The following is a 16,708-nucleotide window of genomic DNA, read 5'->3' on the forward strand; positions in this document are numbered from 1 at the left end:
GTCCAGAGGAGGTTTAGGAGAATGATCCCAGGAATGAAAAGCTTAACGTATGAGGAACATTTGAGGGCTCTGGGTCTATACTCAATGGGGTTGATCAGGATCAGGGTATCTAACTGAAACTTATAGAACACTGAAAAGCCTGGATAGAGTGGATGTTGGGAAAATGTTTCCATTAGTAGGAGAGGCTAGGCCCCGAGGGCACAGCCTTAGAGTAAAGGGAAGACCCTTTAGAGATGAGGAGAAACTTCTACAGCCAGGCAATGGTGAATCTTTGGAATTCATTGTCATGTCATTGCGTATATTTAGGACATAAATAGATAGAGTGTTGATTGTTAGCGGGATCAAAGGTTACAGAGAGAAGGCGGGAGAATGGGGTTGAGAAACTTACCAACTTAGAGGGATATGGATCAAATGCTGGCAAATGGGACTAGATTAATTTTAGGGTATCTGGTTGGCATGGATGAGTTGGACCAAAGGGTCTGTTTACTTGCTGTTGAACTATATGACTTTATGATTGAATGACAGAATAGAGTCTATGGGCCAAATAGCCTAATTTCTGCTCCTATGTCTTATGGTCTAAAGGGTTAAGTCATTTGGCAGGATTAAGTGAGCAAGAACTCCTGAGTCAAAAGCCTGCATGCTGTGTTGAAAATGGTAGATCATGAGACTTGGTAGGAGGTGGGTGCATTGGCAGAGTTAGAGTGAGCATGAGATATCAGGGAGAAGAGTGACGCAGCTACCCTTGCTGAATAGAGAAGGTCATTAACCTTCTTGGTCATTGTTGTGCATTACCCTACACTGTGGACATTACTCTGGCCTGGGTGACTACTTAAGGCCAAGCTGACAGTGTGTAATATCGTAAGCAGCTGGAGCCTAAAAATGGAGATCAAGGCACATACATTGGTAAGCCCTGGCACCAGAAAGCATTTCATGCTGCTGAGCACAGCTGTGCCGTAGAGGCATGGGGCATATTTAATAAGGTGAGTAGCGGAGAACTGAATGGAAGAACTCACAGTGCTCTGGGAAATAAACTATTTGTTAAATACCCCAAAATTGACATTTAGTTGTTTTTGGGTAAAATTCAGCTTCTTATGTGTTACTACCCACTCCTATATGTCTAAAATATTGCAATTAAATGTTAGGTTTTTGAAACAAAGTATATTTTCAGAACTTAAATAGAACAGCATTGAATTAAGTAGAGGTTAAAATGTTAATAAGTACTGAAATCATCTCCCCCAAGACCAAAAACAGTAAGGAGCTTGTAAAATTGCAACAAAAACTGATAATGCTAGAAATACACAGCACTCTCAGAAACTTAGCAGGTCCAGAAGCCTCTCTGGGGAATGTTCTACTGGGTTTGAAATATTAACTCTGTTTTTCTCTCCACAGATGCTGCCAGACCTGCTGAGTTTCTCCAGTATTCTTTGTGTTTATTTCAGCTTTCCAGCATCTTGGTTTTATATGTGTGTTTAATTCACCACCATTTCCTTTTTAGGTATGTCCACCTTGAAGAAATTCTGCTCTTCTCTCCAATGGAATTAGTTTTAATCTTTTGGCTTGTTCACCTTCATTGCTTTCTAACTCCCTCCTAGTGCTGGCTTTTACACTGGGGATCCACTACCTTTATCATAGGTATGAAGAAAAAAATGTTTTTTGAAGTAATATCGAATTCAAAACATTAACTCTGTTTCTCTCTCCACAGATGCTGCCTGACCTGCTGCGTTTCTCCATCATTCTCTGTGCTTTTTTCAGATTTCCATCATTTACATTATTTTATTGTTATATAAAACTTCAGCTTTGCTGCTGGTTATTTTTAAATTGGAGCACAATTAAAAATAGCTAAAAGGGGATAAACAAATGAAATAAATTTCAGATCACTGACCACTCTGCAAATAAATCTCGTGTGATTGTGACAGTATGAAACCCACACTGATCCTAATTTTGTCGAAAATGAGGAATATTCTTTGTTTGAACCCTACTCTGTCCTTTCCCTCACTCATATTTTCAAATATAATGACAACCGTATCTGTGCTGTCTCTTGCTGTCACTCTAAGCTGGAGAATCTCAATGAATTTGCTTTCAGTTTCACCCTTCCTTTCACACAGAGCACCTATGTTTCTTCCCAACCTTGACTTCTGCGGCTCCTTTCCTGGGGATAAGTTATCAGCATTATCAATAGAAGCCCACAGAGGCATGCATCAACTTTAACTATACTTCCTGATACCCACTTCCTATAAAGAAATACAGTAGTCTGCTTTGTCAAAAAGCTAATCATCATTGCTCACAAATACTCAATAGTTGTGTATGATGGTAATTTTAGTGGGGATGCTAGTTTGATGACATGATTTACATCTACAACACTGCATTAACAAGGGTTCAACAATGCATTCAGGATAGAAAAATGGGGTGCAGATTTTATGGGAGTAATTCTGCTTCTGTAAGCGAAATGTATGTTATATTTTATTTTGCACAATGCACCCGGCTACATTTGTGCAATGAAATTGGTTTATATTATCCACAACATTGCAAATGGATAAAACATGAAAATGTAATAATCAGCTTTATGGAAAGGCATATAAAAAAGCCAAGATGTGGTAAAACCACAATTGGGAGTACTATTCGCAACTTTGGGTTACATGCTACTGTAAAAGTTAGGCAAGGAATGATACTTTGCTGCTATATGGACTTAGGCCAGATTGGATTGAACAGGATGGTCTCCTGATACCATCACCAGGAAAAAAGATGTCTCTTTCAGTGACCCCATCTAGCAGCATCACTAAACCCTAGCTACCAGTGTCTGCTTGTTTGCAAGTATTTGTTGGCTGCTAGGACCAGCCATCACACGGACTTGGGAAGTTTACAGCCAATGGAGTAGTGCCCAGCTGTCTTTTAAATATAGCTTGCAAACATCCGTACCAAGAAGATCCCATGAGGGGCGAAAGCCTCCTTCTTAATGAACTAAGAAATAGCGAAAGCGTGCAGCTGAACACTTGGCTACAGAGCTGGTGTAGGAGGGGGGGCTTCCATTATGCAGATAATTGGAGCACATTCTGGTGAAGGTGGGACCTGTACAGTAAGGACAGGTTGCACCTGAACCGGAAGGGCAAAAATATCCTGGGAGGGAGGTTTGCTAGAGCTGTACAGGATGGTTTGAACTAGTTTGGCAGGAGGTAGGAAACCGGATTTATAATTCAGAGGATGTGATATTCCGCCTTCCAACAGACTCAACAGGGAGTGAGGTGCTTTATAAAGAAATGCAGTCGATGGAGCGTAATGCGGACTCCGAGATGGTTTGAGGTGTGTATACTTCAATGCAAGAAGTATCAGAAGTAAAGTGGATGAGCTTAGATCATGGGTCGGTGCTTGGAACTATGATGTTGTGGTCACTACAGAAACTTGGCTAACTCAGGGAGAGGAATGGATGTTGGAAGTTCCAGGTTTAGATGCTTTAAAAGAAATAGGGAGGGTGGTAAAAGAGGCAGGCAAGCGGCATTGCTAGTCAGGGCGATAATAGCAGCTACTGAAAGGCAGTTCGAGAATGATATGTCTACCAAGTCAAGTCAAGCCTGCTGTGTTCATCCAACCTCACATTTTATCATCTTGGAATTCTCCAGCATCTGCAGTTCCCATTATCTCTGTCTACCAAGTCAGTTTGGGTTGAGGTCAGGAACAAGAAAGGAGCAGCCACTTTGTTGTTTTCTTTTTACAGATCCCCTAATAGTTGCATAGAAGTAGAGGAGCAGATTGGGAGGCAGATGCTCGAAAGCTGCAGAAGTCACAGGGTTGTAGTCATTGGTGACTTCAACTTTCCAAATATTGATTGGAAACATTTTAGTTGTAATAGTTCAGATGGAGCAGATTTTGTCCAGTGTGTTCAGGAAGGACTCCTGACCACAGTTTGTAGATAGATCAACACAAGGAGAGGACAATTTGGATTTGGTGCTTGGCAACGAACTGGGCCAAGTGTTAGACCTGTTGGTAGGAGAGCATTTTGGTGGTAGTGATCATAACTCTGTTTCTTTCAGGATAGTCATTGGTTAAGGATAGGTACATACAGCAAGGTGAAGTTTATAATTGGGGGGGAAGGGTAATTACAATTCAGTTAGGGAAGAACTGGGTAACATAAATTGGGAACAGATGCTGTCAAGGAAGAGCACCACAGAAATGTGGAGATTGTTCAAGGAATGCATACTGCATGTGCTGGGTACGTTTCTTGCAGGCAGAGAAGATGTGGTCGAGTGAGGGAGTCATGGTTCTCGAGAGAGGTCGAATGACTGGTTAAGAGGAAGAAGGAGGCCTATGTAAGGTTTAGGAAAAGAGGAACAGAAAAGGCTCTAGAGGGATACAAGTTAGCCAGGAAGGAGCTGAAGAAAGGGCTTAGGAGAGCTATAAGGGGGCATGAGAAAACCTTGGTGGATAGGATCAAGGAAAACTCCAAGGCTTTATACACGGATGTGCAGAACAAGAGAATGACCAGACAAAGGGTAGGGCCAATCAAGGATTGTAAAGGGACTTTGTGCACAAAGCCTAAAGAGACTGGAGAGGTCCTTAATGAATACTCTTCTTCAGTATTCACAACTGAGAGGGACTTAGTTGTACAGGAGGATGTTGTGAAACAGGCAGGTAGGCTAGAGGAGGTTGATGTTAGTAAATAAGATTGTGCTAGGAATTCTGAGGAAGTTGAAGTTAGATAAGTCCCCCAGGCCTGATGGGATTTATCCAAGGATTCTATGGGAAGCAAGGGACGAGATCGCAGGGCCTTTAGTGATGATCTCTTCGTCCTCACTGTCCACGGGTATAATGCCGGAAGATTGGAAAGAGGCAAACATCATTCCCTTGTTCAAAAAAGGGAACAGGGATAACCTTGGAAATTACAGGTCAGTTAGTCTTACGTTAGTGGCGGGCAAATTATTGGAAAGGGCTCTGAGAGGCAGGATTTGTGATCACTTGGAAAGGCACAGTTTGATTCATGATAGTCAGCATGGATTTGTGAAGGTTAGATTATGCCTCACAAAACGTACTGAATTCTTTGAAGAGGTAACCAAACAGTGGGTGAGGGTGGAGCAGTGGATTTAAGTAGGGCATTTGATAAGGTTTCCCATGGTAGGCTCATGCAGAAGGTAAGGAGGCATGGGATGGGGGAAATGTGGCAGATTGGATTCAGAATTGGCTGACCTTTAGAAGACAAAGGGTGGTAGTGGATGGAAAATATTCAACATGGTGCTCTGTTACAAGTGGTGTACCATAAGGATCTGTACTGGGTCCTCTTCTATTTGTGATTTTTGTAAATGATTTGGATGAAGGAGTGGACGGGTGGATGATACGAAGGTGGGTCACGTTGTGGACAGTGCGGAGAGCTGTTCTAGGTTACAAAGGGACCTTGATAGAATGCGGAGCTCGGCTGAGAAGTGGCAGATGGAGTTTACGCCTGATAAGTGTGAGGTGATTCATTTTGGAAGGACAAACTTGAAAGCAGAATACAGGGTTAACGGAAAGATTCTTGGCAGTGTGGAGGAGCAGAGGGATCTTAGGATTCATGTTCACAGTTCTCTGAAAGCTGCCACCCAGGTGGATAGCGTTGTTAAGAAGGCAGATGGAGTGTTAGCTTTCATTAATAGAGGGATTGTGTTCAAGAGTGAAGTTATGTTCCAGCTATACAAAAGCCTGGTTCGGTGACATCTGGAGTATTGTGTCCAGTTCTGGTCACCTCATTACAGGAAAAATGTGGAAGCGTTGAAAACATACAGAGGAGATTTACCAGGATGTTGCCTGGCATGGAGGGAAGGCCTTATGAGGAAAGGGTGAGGGAGCGAGGGCTTTTTGCTTTAGAACAACGAAAGATGAGAGATGACTTGATAGAGGTATACAAAATGATCAGAGGTATAGATAGAGTAGACAGCCAGAGACTTTTCCCTAGGGTGGAGGTAGCTTTTATGAGGGAGCATAGTTTTAAAGTGAAAGGAGGTATATATTGGGGAGACGTCAGACGTAGGTTCCTTACGCCGAGAGTGGTCGGGGCGTGGAATGCATTGACGGAGAGGGAAGTGGAGTTGGCCTCTTTAGGGGTATTTAAACGGCTATTAGATAGGCATATGGATGATAGTATTAGGTAGGGGTGGAGGTTAGATCGACCTTAGATTTAGGATAAAAGTTCGACACAACATCGTGGGCCAAAGGGCCCGTACAGTGCTGTACTGTTCTATGTTGTCTGTGTTGCTTGCCGAAGCATAGCATCTCACATACATATATAATGAGGTGAAGATAACATGTACTGGGCACGAGCAGATATGACATATTTAAGACACTCATTGCAATACTTTAGCACCAAAATAGAGGATCTTAAACAATGACTGAACTAGGCACAAACTCAATCTTCTCTTCCTCCTTCCCTAAAAACCTATTCAAGGGTTTCCCAAATTGTGCATCACAGTTTGTCCCCAGTGGTGCTGCCTTATAAAATTCGGGGATTGCAACTCACAATTCCCATAATGGCAGCCAAGTAGTACAACCACACCCTGAGGAGCAATTACAGAAGTGCTAAACAGTGAGTTTTGGCACATTGTCCAATTATCCCATCAATCAGAAGTACAGAAACCCAAAACTGCTAATCCAATGTAAACTACCTCGATTGGTAAACCAAATAACCAGTGATGTTTCTTGTTCTGAACAACAGCAGTCATTTGTCTATTAAGACATACAGAATCGCCAGTTGTTAAAATCCCTTGTTTCTTCTTTCCTGCCAGTCTTGTATCATTGACGTTTCTGCTGAACATGTCCTGGTTGGTGAGTTTAACATTGCTGGTAATAGCATCTTTCCTCTCCTCTCAAACCCCTGACTGAGGCTTATAGCCTGACCACTCTGCCTGATGATGATTGCTAGGCCCATCATTGAAGCCAGTGGCTCCTTCGCTGACAATTCCTAGCTCATGCTCCACATGGATTCCTGAGGCCCACTCCCTGGCCCAACCTCTAAAAAGGAATGTGGGACAGTGACTGAGTCTGAGAGAAGGTGAGTGTGGATTGTGGGTCGGATGTGGTCGATTTTGTTTTGGGGTGTGATGATCTATTAAGCTGGTTGGGGTAGTGATTAAGAGATGGAAGGAGACAATGCCTGATGGCAGCTTTGTTTATTAAACGTGGGTTGTGAGGAGAAATTCTGCTCATCCTAGCATCCTGTTCCACACTCTTGCTTACCTACAATCTCTTTCTGGTGATGACTCATGTGGAGAGATCATACAGGTGTTAGCGCCCTTATTTGCACAGACATCAATCTGGATCCAAGCCCGTTGGTGAAACAGAAACCAAGATAAAAGTTTATTAACTACTCAGTCTTCCAGTTCCTTCTACACATCAGTCCCTCTTTTTTATATATATTTAAACTCCAGGTTTAGGTTAAAATTTCCAACTTTTCATTTATCTGCTGACAACTAAAGCCTAGAGCTTGGTTTGCTTTTTTTTTGAAAGGCTGTGACACAATTCCCAATGATTGATGTAATTTGTACTCCAAGATCTCAACATTATTCTACCCAAAGTATTTTCTGCATTTAAATCTACCAAACATTTCGATTAGTTCTGTTGAGCAAAGCCAGGACTTATATATTCTTTCACAGTATTTAGCACCAGGAGTGTTACAATGTTTGTCCAATTTTACAGTTTTGCTATATGAAATAATTCTACGAAGGCCAGTATCCCATCACCAATTCACCCTTTATTTACATGTGCACAGTGCGTGAAACTGACCCAGGTAGCAGAGAGCCAACTCCTACTGTGAGCAGAACCTGAAACTCCTGTTTATTTTTTTTTCTCTTGTGACACAATAAAAAAGATACCATTGTGCAAAGAATTTATTCTATATTTTTCAACTACCAAGAAAACACCCAAGTGGCTAGTGAACAATAACAAACCAGTCCCTCTTTATATCTACACAGTCAATTAATCAATCAATTAATCTCAATCACCTTCTTAACTACTCGCTATATCAGTGATCTCTGACAGTTCTGTATTTAAAACAGTATTCTTTCGCTTTGAGCATCAACAATGGAAGCTATTAAGTTGTTCAACGGAAGGAATTACACGCTGTCTTCACGTATTAACCAAAAAAGTCTGTACCACAGTACAGATTTTTGATTACAGTTCAATTAGTTGTAAATAATGAAAGCTCTCTTTCATTTCATCTTTGCAAATTAAGTCACTAATACCAGGTTTACACCTCAGCATATATTTTTGAGTATTTAAATTTGTAAGATCCTACCTGCAGAACAGCATGGATAGTACACCAAAACTAACTTGAAATCATGTTTTCTCAATGTAATATAAATCAGTTTACCTGCAAATTACTAAGATAATTCTTGTTTTTTTCTGCTTCTACATTCTGTTGATGCTGTTGTTGTGCTACTTCTTTAACTATGTCGGAAAGCGAAAGTTGTGAGCTTTGTCCAGTCATGTCTCAAAAAGCAAGCAAAAAACCAAATATGATTAGTATGTCAATGATAGAGTATCAGATTTATTCTACATAAAGGAACCTTATCCAGCTCAATGGACTCCAGAGTTTAAAAACCAGGCGGGAAAACACACTGACGCTTTATCGGAGCCTGCACTGATGATGTTAACCAGCAGGGTAATGAAATGTCTGCGGAACAACAAACCAGCTCAGCGAGCCAACCAACCTCAACACCCACAACCTGTGTTACAAATCTATTCCAAAACCTTAAAGGAACTTAACATGGTGTGCTACAAATAAGATTTATAAGTGTGAATTTCCTCAAATACAGGGATTATATGGGAGTAGTTTAGTTTGGTGTTTGTTGGTGGCATGGTGGACCGAAAGGCCTGTTTCTATGCTGTATGACTCAGACTACTTTTCATGCACTTATGACGCTTAAACAGCACATAAATCTACAAGTGAAGAAATTCAAGTAGGAGTTCTTTCTGTCACTTTTGTCTGTTTAAAATACTACTGGCTAAACTTCTTCTTCGATTTTGAATCTTCTGTGATTTCTGAGTACCTTGTAGCTTTGGTTGGATATGTAAGTGTGAGGGGCATTTGATAGCAGTTGCAGTTCCTTCAGTTTCCATTTCAAATGTACTCTGGGCAACACAGACTAAGATTCATGAGGAATAACTACTACCAGGATAACTTGGTATAAGGAGGAATGAGATGTATTTGATACTGATTCCGAATTCAGATTTTTGCAGTTACAAAATGCTTTTCAACATTTTTTTTACCATTCCCTACAAACACATGGACTTGGTCCTCAAAGTATCAGACTGCTGCCAGCTTGTTGAATCCCCCTTCATTGTGAGTTAAGCAGCATTTATTGCAAGAGTTGTCTCAATACGTGTCAGGAGTGAAATCTTCCATTCTATGTATAAACTCTACTTATGAAACACAACCTTACTTTTTTGTACCCATTATGTGAAAACAATCAATGCACCATATAATAATACATTAACACTCTTTGCTCCTACATGTCCATATCAGTCATCATCATTTCAATGAAAATAACATCACCACAGATTGCATCTCTTCCATATTTCTCTAACATCCATCAATAACAAAGAATTACGTCTGTGCATTATCTATTTCATTACAGAGAACATGTCCTCTAATTGTCTTTTGTAATGCATGATCAATTTGTGTAAGTGTACAGGAGTTTGTTCACAGAAAATTTAAAGAGGCCAACATGTATGCTGCTTGCATGGGAATTTTGGGTTGCTGCACAGCCACAGAGCTTAGAGGGAAAAATGGTGTCTCATGGCAACTTGGTCCTGGCAGGGATGCGCTGGTGTCCACACATTTGGAACATGCTCCTAAAAAAATGGGCTTTTCTACCTTCCTTCCAATGCCACGGTGTTCTAAGGAGGAAGGCTAGAAGCTTGACAGACAATGCTACCTTCAGAGATGGTATTATGGCAGGGTGGGCTCCTTTTAAATAAGGCATGGATCAATAACTCAAGATGGCTGGTCTGATGGCAGCCATCAGAAGTGAGGTACAGCAGTTACCATGATATAGAAGAAATAATTCACGTCGTGCTGCATTCTGTTCCCTACTGTATGCTGCAATTCTGACATAAAGATGGAGGTACCAAGTGATCTTCGTACACTTCTTGGTTATCTACTGAAGAATAAAATTAAGCTGCCACTTGCTCTATTGACTCCTACAAAGGATTTTTTTTAATGATGTTACTGCAGAAATGGTTATGTTACATTTGTTCAGATAGAAACATAGGAATTAGGAGCAGGAATAGGTCATTTGGCCCTGCCATTCAATATGATCAAGGCTGATTACCCAACTCAGTACCCTGTTCTTGCTTTCGCTCATGGCCTTTGAAGCTTTTACCCTAAGAACTGTATCTAACTCCTTCTTGAAAATATTCAATGTTTTGGTCTTAACTGCTTTCTGTGGCAGGGAACTCACAGGCTCATTGTTTGCTGGGTGAAGAAATTTCTTATCTCAGGCCTCAATGGCCTACCCTGTATCCTTAAACTGTGAATTAGATTTAGATTTGGACTTAGGTTTTGGCTCTGTAATTTTTGCTAATTTTCAAATATTAATTTCAGAAACTGAAAATACAAGTTCCATGAATTCTGGGACTTGTGACTCCAAAACTATTGAGTCCTCTCCTTTCAAATAAAAAAAATGTCATCTGCTCTCTGGGTTCACTTCCTGCTCTGTGAATTACTGAGTGCCACATCCTCACTATCACTATCTAACTTCCCCCTCAGCGAATGTCTCAAGGTTGATGCTTGAGGCAGAGGAAGCAAATATCACAGAACATTGGTTGGAATGGATTGCAATGGAATAAACTAGGCACATGGAACTTGTGTAATTGATGGATGATCTAATCCCTGTTTTTTGTACTGTATATCATTTCCTCTTCATCCTGCTTCTAGAACAAAGAACATAGAACAGCACAGCACAGTAGAGGCCCTTCGGCCCACAATGTTGTGCCGACCTATTATCCTACTCTAAGATCAAACTACCCTGCATACTCTACATTTTACTATCATCCATGTGCCCACCCAAGAGTAACTTAAATGTTCCTAATGTATCTGACTCCAGTACCACTGTCGGCGGTGCATTCTATGCACCTACCACTCTCTGTGTAGAGAACCTACCTCTGACATCTCCCCTATATCTTCCTCCAATCACCTTAAAATTACGCTCCATCATAATAGTAATTTCTGCCCCGGGAAAACGTCTCTGGCTATCCACTGTATCTATGCCTCTCATCATCTTGTGCACCTCTATCAGGTCGCCTATCATCCTTCGCTCCAATGAGAGAAGCCCTAGCTCCCTCAACCTTTTCTCATAAGATCAGCCGTCCAGTCCAGGCAGCATCCTGGTAAATCTCCTCTGCACCCTCTCTGAAGCTTCCACATCCTTCTTATAATGAGACGACCAGAACTGAACACAATATTCCAAGTGTGGTATATCCAGGGTTTTATACAGCTGCAGTATAATCTTGCGGCTCTTATACTCTCTTTCCCCTCCAAAGAAAGCCAAAACACCATTTGCCTTTTTAACAACCCTATCGACTTGAGTGGAACTTTGAAGGATCTATGGATGTGGGCCCCAAGATCTGTCTGTTCCTCCACACTGCCAAGAATCTTGCCATTAACAGTGTCCTGAATCTGTAGGATAGGAGGGTATAAGTTAAAAATGTAGGCTAATTATCTCTGTGAAATCAAGGATTTGAAGAAAGGGACCAGAAAGCTCCATCTGTGTGCTACGTTGTGTTGTGACAATTACTAACTATTGATGTTGCCAATAGTACCTTCTTCCATGAGTGCTAAGTCCCAATGAGCCACATGACCTCGCCCTGGAAGGTACCATGTGGATACTCTCTTTAGTGGTCTGTTTTATGTGGACAAAGTCAAAAATCACACAACACCAGGTTGTAGTCCAACAGGTTTATTTGACAACATAAGCTTTCAGAGCCTCAGTCCTTCTTGTTAACACCTGAAGAAGGACTAAGTCTCTGAAAGCTTGCGTTGTAAAAATAACCTGTTGGTCTATAACCTGGGGTCATGTGAGTTCTGACCTTGTACGTCCCAGGCAAACACTGGCACCTCTGCATTACTACTTTATGTTGGCATCACACGCGAGTTTGATTTTGAAAGAATTTAAATAAAATAAGGTAAAGTTAGTATTTCAGAAATGTGTTTCCCTTTGGTACCCTCACCTTGACCTGAACCCATGCCTTTTCCAACTTTCTCTTCCATCTCACTTTGCCCGTGAAAGTCAGCTCTTTCTCTTTTCACCCCATCTCCAATACCCTGCTGACCAATACCCAAATAACTCCTTGATTCTCACGCTTCAGGTGGTGTCCCAATAGTGTTCAAGTCTGTGGTCACCTCTTCTCAAAAAATTCCCCTTCATCCTTCATCATTGCAAAGTTCCAGGCCATCTCTAATCTTGTTTTTCTCTCCAAAACCCTTCAATGTGTTGTCATTTCTATTATCTATGTCCATCATTCCCAATTAACAGCTCCTGCCATGGGTACCAAAAGTGACTTCAACAAAGTTGCAAACAACATCCAATGTGGCTTTGACAAAGGTAACCCATAACACCCTCTGCCCCCTCGCTCCCCCCACCAAAAAAAAAATGAATTCTCTTGACTTGTCCGCAGTCTCTGGTATGATTGACTACACCATCATTCTCCATGTCCCTCAATTATCATCCAGTTGGATGAAGCTACACTCTCTTGGTTCCATTCTTCTCTAGTTGAACATGGCCAGAGGCGCACCTGCAATGAATTCTCTTCTTGCTCCATTTATTGTCCTGAAGGATTATCCTTGCCCCCTTACTGCTCCTCATCTATATGCTGCCCTAAATTCAAAGCATTAGAATAGTTTCCAAAAGATGTTTGATGACATCAACCATCACCTTCTTGACCACTCCATTTTTTCCCAATTGACCAAGTGCTTGTCATCTAGTTGTGGATAAATAGAGATAACTAAGTGTGAAGCTGGAGGAACACAGCCAGGCCAGGAAGGATCAGAGGAACAGGAAAGCTGACGTTTTGAGTTGGGGCCCTTTTTCAGAAATCTTATCTCTGACTCCAGCATCTGCAGTTCTTACTATCTCAGTGGATAACCAGAACATTTTCTCCCGATAAATATTGGAAAGACAGTTGCCATTGTCTCTAGATTTTTCCACAAACTCTACTCCCTGGCGAATGCAACCCCTCTCACTGTCAACTAATTGAGATTGAAATGGACTATTTGGAACCTCTGTGCCATAAGTAAATTCAGATTGAGCGTTTGACCACACATTTGTTTCTTCACTAATACCATCTATTTGCACATTTGTGACATGACTTTACTCCACCCCTTAACAGCTGCTGAGATCCTCATCAATGTCTCTGTTGCCTGTAGACCCAACTAGTATTTTTGAAGTTATCCTCAACCTGATGTCATCCAAAACACTTTATCCTAACTTGCACCAAGCCCAATCAACCATCAACCCTGAGCTTAAAAATCAACAATGGCTCCTGGTTCTCAGTTTTGTAGTAACAGAACATAGCATGGGTATTGCATTCCAGTGGGTGTCCTCTACTTGTTCTGAGACTGTAAACTCAAAATCTGGATTTCCAAGCCAGCATTTGATTAACAGACATAAATAATCGTTACTAAAAGGGATGTGATGATGATCATTTAATGTAGATTTAGGGCTGCATTTTCTGAGGAGTGGTTGTGTCACACAGATTGCGAGTCTGCCTCTTGAGAGAGTGCAACATTTTCAATAAGAGATACAATCAGGGCTCCTTCAAAAATTCAGGAAGGCAAACACCTTGCTTTACAGCATTCAACTGCAGTATTCTCAAATTTAAAGGTCCAGAATTACAGATATTCACGATGTTGGTATGGGGATTGTTTGCGTGAAGGATAGAACAGGTTCTGATGGGAGGAGTGGGGGTGTTGTCCAGTGCAGGGCAGGAGTGTCAGTTCTGGGGGGCGGGGGGGGGGAGAGTTGTCAGGTCAGGATTTGGTGGTGTCATGGGTCTGGGGGTGGTATAGTGTGAGATAACTGTAAGGTCAGTTGAATGGTTATCCAGGTGTTAGATATGCTTGACAGTCTAAATTTTCTTCAGAAACTATTTACTAAATTTCAGTTGGAACCCTTCAAATTCTCCAAGTTAATGGAGTCTTTCAGGGATCCAGGTGTAGGGGCATTGGCCAGCAGATTCTTGAATTTCCCAGGAAATTTCTTTGGAGTCTTCTACATTGGAGATTCCGAAGGAACTCTGTATGCAACTCCCAGGATCAATGGGAATATTGACTGATGACCATCAGAAAATCCAGGCTTAAACTTCATGTGGTAAGTTTTGTAGGACAATCATGTACATGTTTTTTTTTAAATTTATTCATTCAGGGGACGAGTGTGTTGCTGGCTAGGCCCATCCTCAATTGCCTAGAGGGCAGTTATGAGTCAACCACACTGCTCATGGTCTGGAGTCACATGTAAGCCAGACCGGTAAGGATAGCAGTTTCCTTCCCTAAAGGGTATTAATGAACCTGATTGGCTTTTCCAACAACTGTCAATGGACATCATTAGATTCTTACTTCCGGACATTTTATTTAATTCAAATTCCACCATCTGCCAAGGTAGGATTCAAAGCCTGGTATCCAGAACATTACCTGGGTCTCTGGATTAACAGTCCAGTGACAATATCACTAGGCTATTACCTCCCACATGGGCAACATCCTCAGGAAAATTGTAGGCAAGATAAGAAGAGATGCCAGTTTTGTGAAACTAACAATGAAGTAGCACAAATTGACTGGTAGATTTTGCACTAATAATGCCATGTTCCCTTTTACTCACTTGCTTGCTTTCTGTTCTTAAATATGGGGGTATAGTGGATCATTTAACCTCAGCACAGCAATGAGCCAATTATGCCACATGCAAAATGCTCTTTGTGGCAATAAGACACAACTCCTGAAGGACTGCAAAAGCAAAAAAAACAAGAATGTAAGTGGTGAAGAAATGTGCCAACTATCTTTCAACTTCAATAACTTCCAGAGTTTGAGTTTCTGCTCTGATGAATGTGCTCTCTGCCCTAAGAGAACAAGGAAGCCCCAACTCAAACTCTGCACAACGGAGGGGACACTAAAATAGTGCTAGGTGGGGTGAATTAAAAACACTCTGAGGCATTAACACGGCGGAAAGGCTTGGTGTGGTGCCAACCTCTTTTCCTTCCTCCCCTGCAGGGCACAGCGACCTCAGAAAACCGGTTGCCCCCTCACTGCGGCTTTCATTCCACCCCACTGTGTTTCCGATTTTAACTGAACATCTCACGCCAATTTTTTGTTGTTTTTTTTTCAGGAAATAAGGCAAGATAGCTTACCTTTGATGTTTTCTTGGGACATGATGCAGCCTGTCAGGTGATAATTTGGCTGCATGTTTAGCACCTTTCCGTGTCCCTCTCGATGTCTGTCACGCAGCCCCGGCCTCGCGAGGAGGCTCGAAGCCGTTAACCGCCGATCCGCGAGCCGCACCTTTTCCCGCCCAAATCCCAACCACCGGTCATGGCCATGGAGGAGCTGCATGACAGAGAGTGAGTACCAGCAACTGCCCTTCAGTCTTAATAAAAGTGACCACAACCCATTCTCGAACCCCACAAACGCAGACTGTCTCCTCTCAAAAGAGGCTTCTGCGGAAGGTTCGCTGAACCCGAAACATTTTAACTCTGATTTCTCTCCACAGATGCTGCCGGACCTGCTGAGCTTTTCCAGCAATTTCTGTTTTTGTGTTTCCTTTCAGCATTGCTTCATGCTAAGGCATGTTTATTATTGCATGAGAGCATTTTTCTACTACCCGTCATAGTAATTCACCCATATTCTCCAATTTTTTGAATACATTATCGTCTTCTGTTTGTCTTATATGGAAAGTTGTTTATTTTCCAATTTCCTCCTCCTCCAAAGCCAAACACAATCTTACATGTTGAACAAACCCAGATGTCAATCAACCTCTGAAGAAGGGTCCCGACCCGAAACGTCAAGCTTTCCTGCTCGTCTGATGCTGCTTGGCCTGCTGTGTTCATCCAGTTTCACGCCGTGTTATCTGTCAATCAACCTCGGTGCTCAGCACTTGCGCCTGGGTCCCATCTCGCTTACTGGCGAGAAACGCATGTTGCACATTGTCAAGAGTTACCTGTCTCCAAGTGTACTGGCTAAATATTTCTTCCTCAGCTAAGATCGCCAAAATAAAAAAGTTTGACTTGCTCATATTAAATTACGGGATCTTACTATTTACAACTGTTTGAACGTTTCCTAACATTTCAACAGTGATAACACTTCAAGACAAAATGTGCTATTAAAATACAAATATCAAAATATTTTCTTTACTATCTGTAACTTTCGAGTTGTTAAATTGAAATTATATTAACAAAATATCACAGTGGTGAGCACACTTTAACAAATCAGTAGGAGTCAGCTGTGGATATCTGAGAATGTAACATTCATTTTTAGAATAAGAGGCTTGATGAAGGAAATGTTACGATTGATCTTTTTGAAAACTTGAGGATTTGTATACTGTAAACTAGAAATCTAGCAAATACTAACCAAGTTGACACAGTCAGAAGTACTTACAAGCCAAAAATAATCCTGAATATGTGTTACTACAGGCTGCCGTTTTTCAAAATATAGTGCACTGAACAGTGTGGTTGGTTTCCAAGAGAATACTCAAATGCATTTGTATAATTG

The 16,708-nt window shown here is 41.5% G+C and overlaps 1 protein-coding gene across 1 annotated transcript in view; it reads right to left on the reverse strand.

The window, feature by feature from the left end:
- The window catches only part of LOC125456801 (coiled-coil domain-containing protein 122-like), a 48,346-nt gene extending 32,891 nt beyond the window's left edge, over nt 1-15,455 (reverse strand). Inside the window, exons 1-2 of the mRNA XM_048540208.1 lie at nt 15,352-15,455; nt 8,327-8,445 (exon numbers count right to left, since the gene is read on the reverse strand). Coding sequence (XP_048396165.1) covers nt 8,327-8,445; nt 15,352-15,406 — 174 coding nt within the window. The 5' untranslated portion in view covers nt 15,407-15,455. The remainder of the gene's footprint in view (nt 1-8,326; nt 8,446-15,351) is intronic.
- Between the last annotated feature and the right edge of the window lie 1,253 nt (nt 15,456-16,708).

The sequence above is a fragment of the Stegostoma tigrinum genome, chromosome 12, assembly GCF_030684315.1.
Source record: "Stegostoma tigrinum isolate sSteTig4 chromosome 12, sSteTig4.hap1, whole genome shotgun sequence".
NCBI classification, from domain to species: Eukaryota; Metazoa; Chordata; class Chondrichthyes; order Orectolobiformes; family Stegostomatidae; genus Stegostoma; species Stegostoma tigrinum.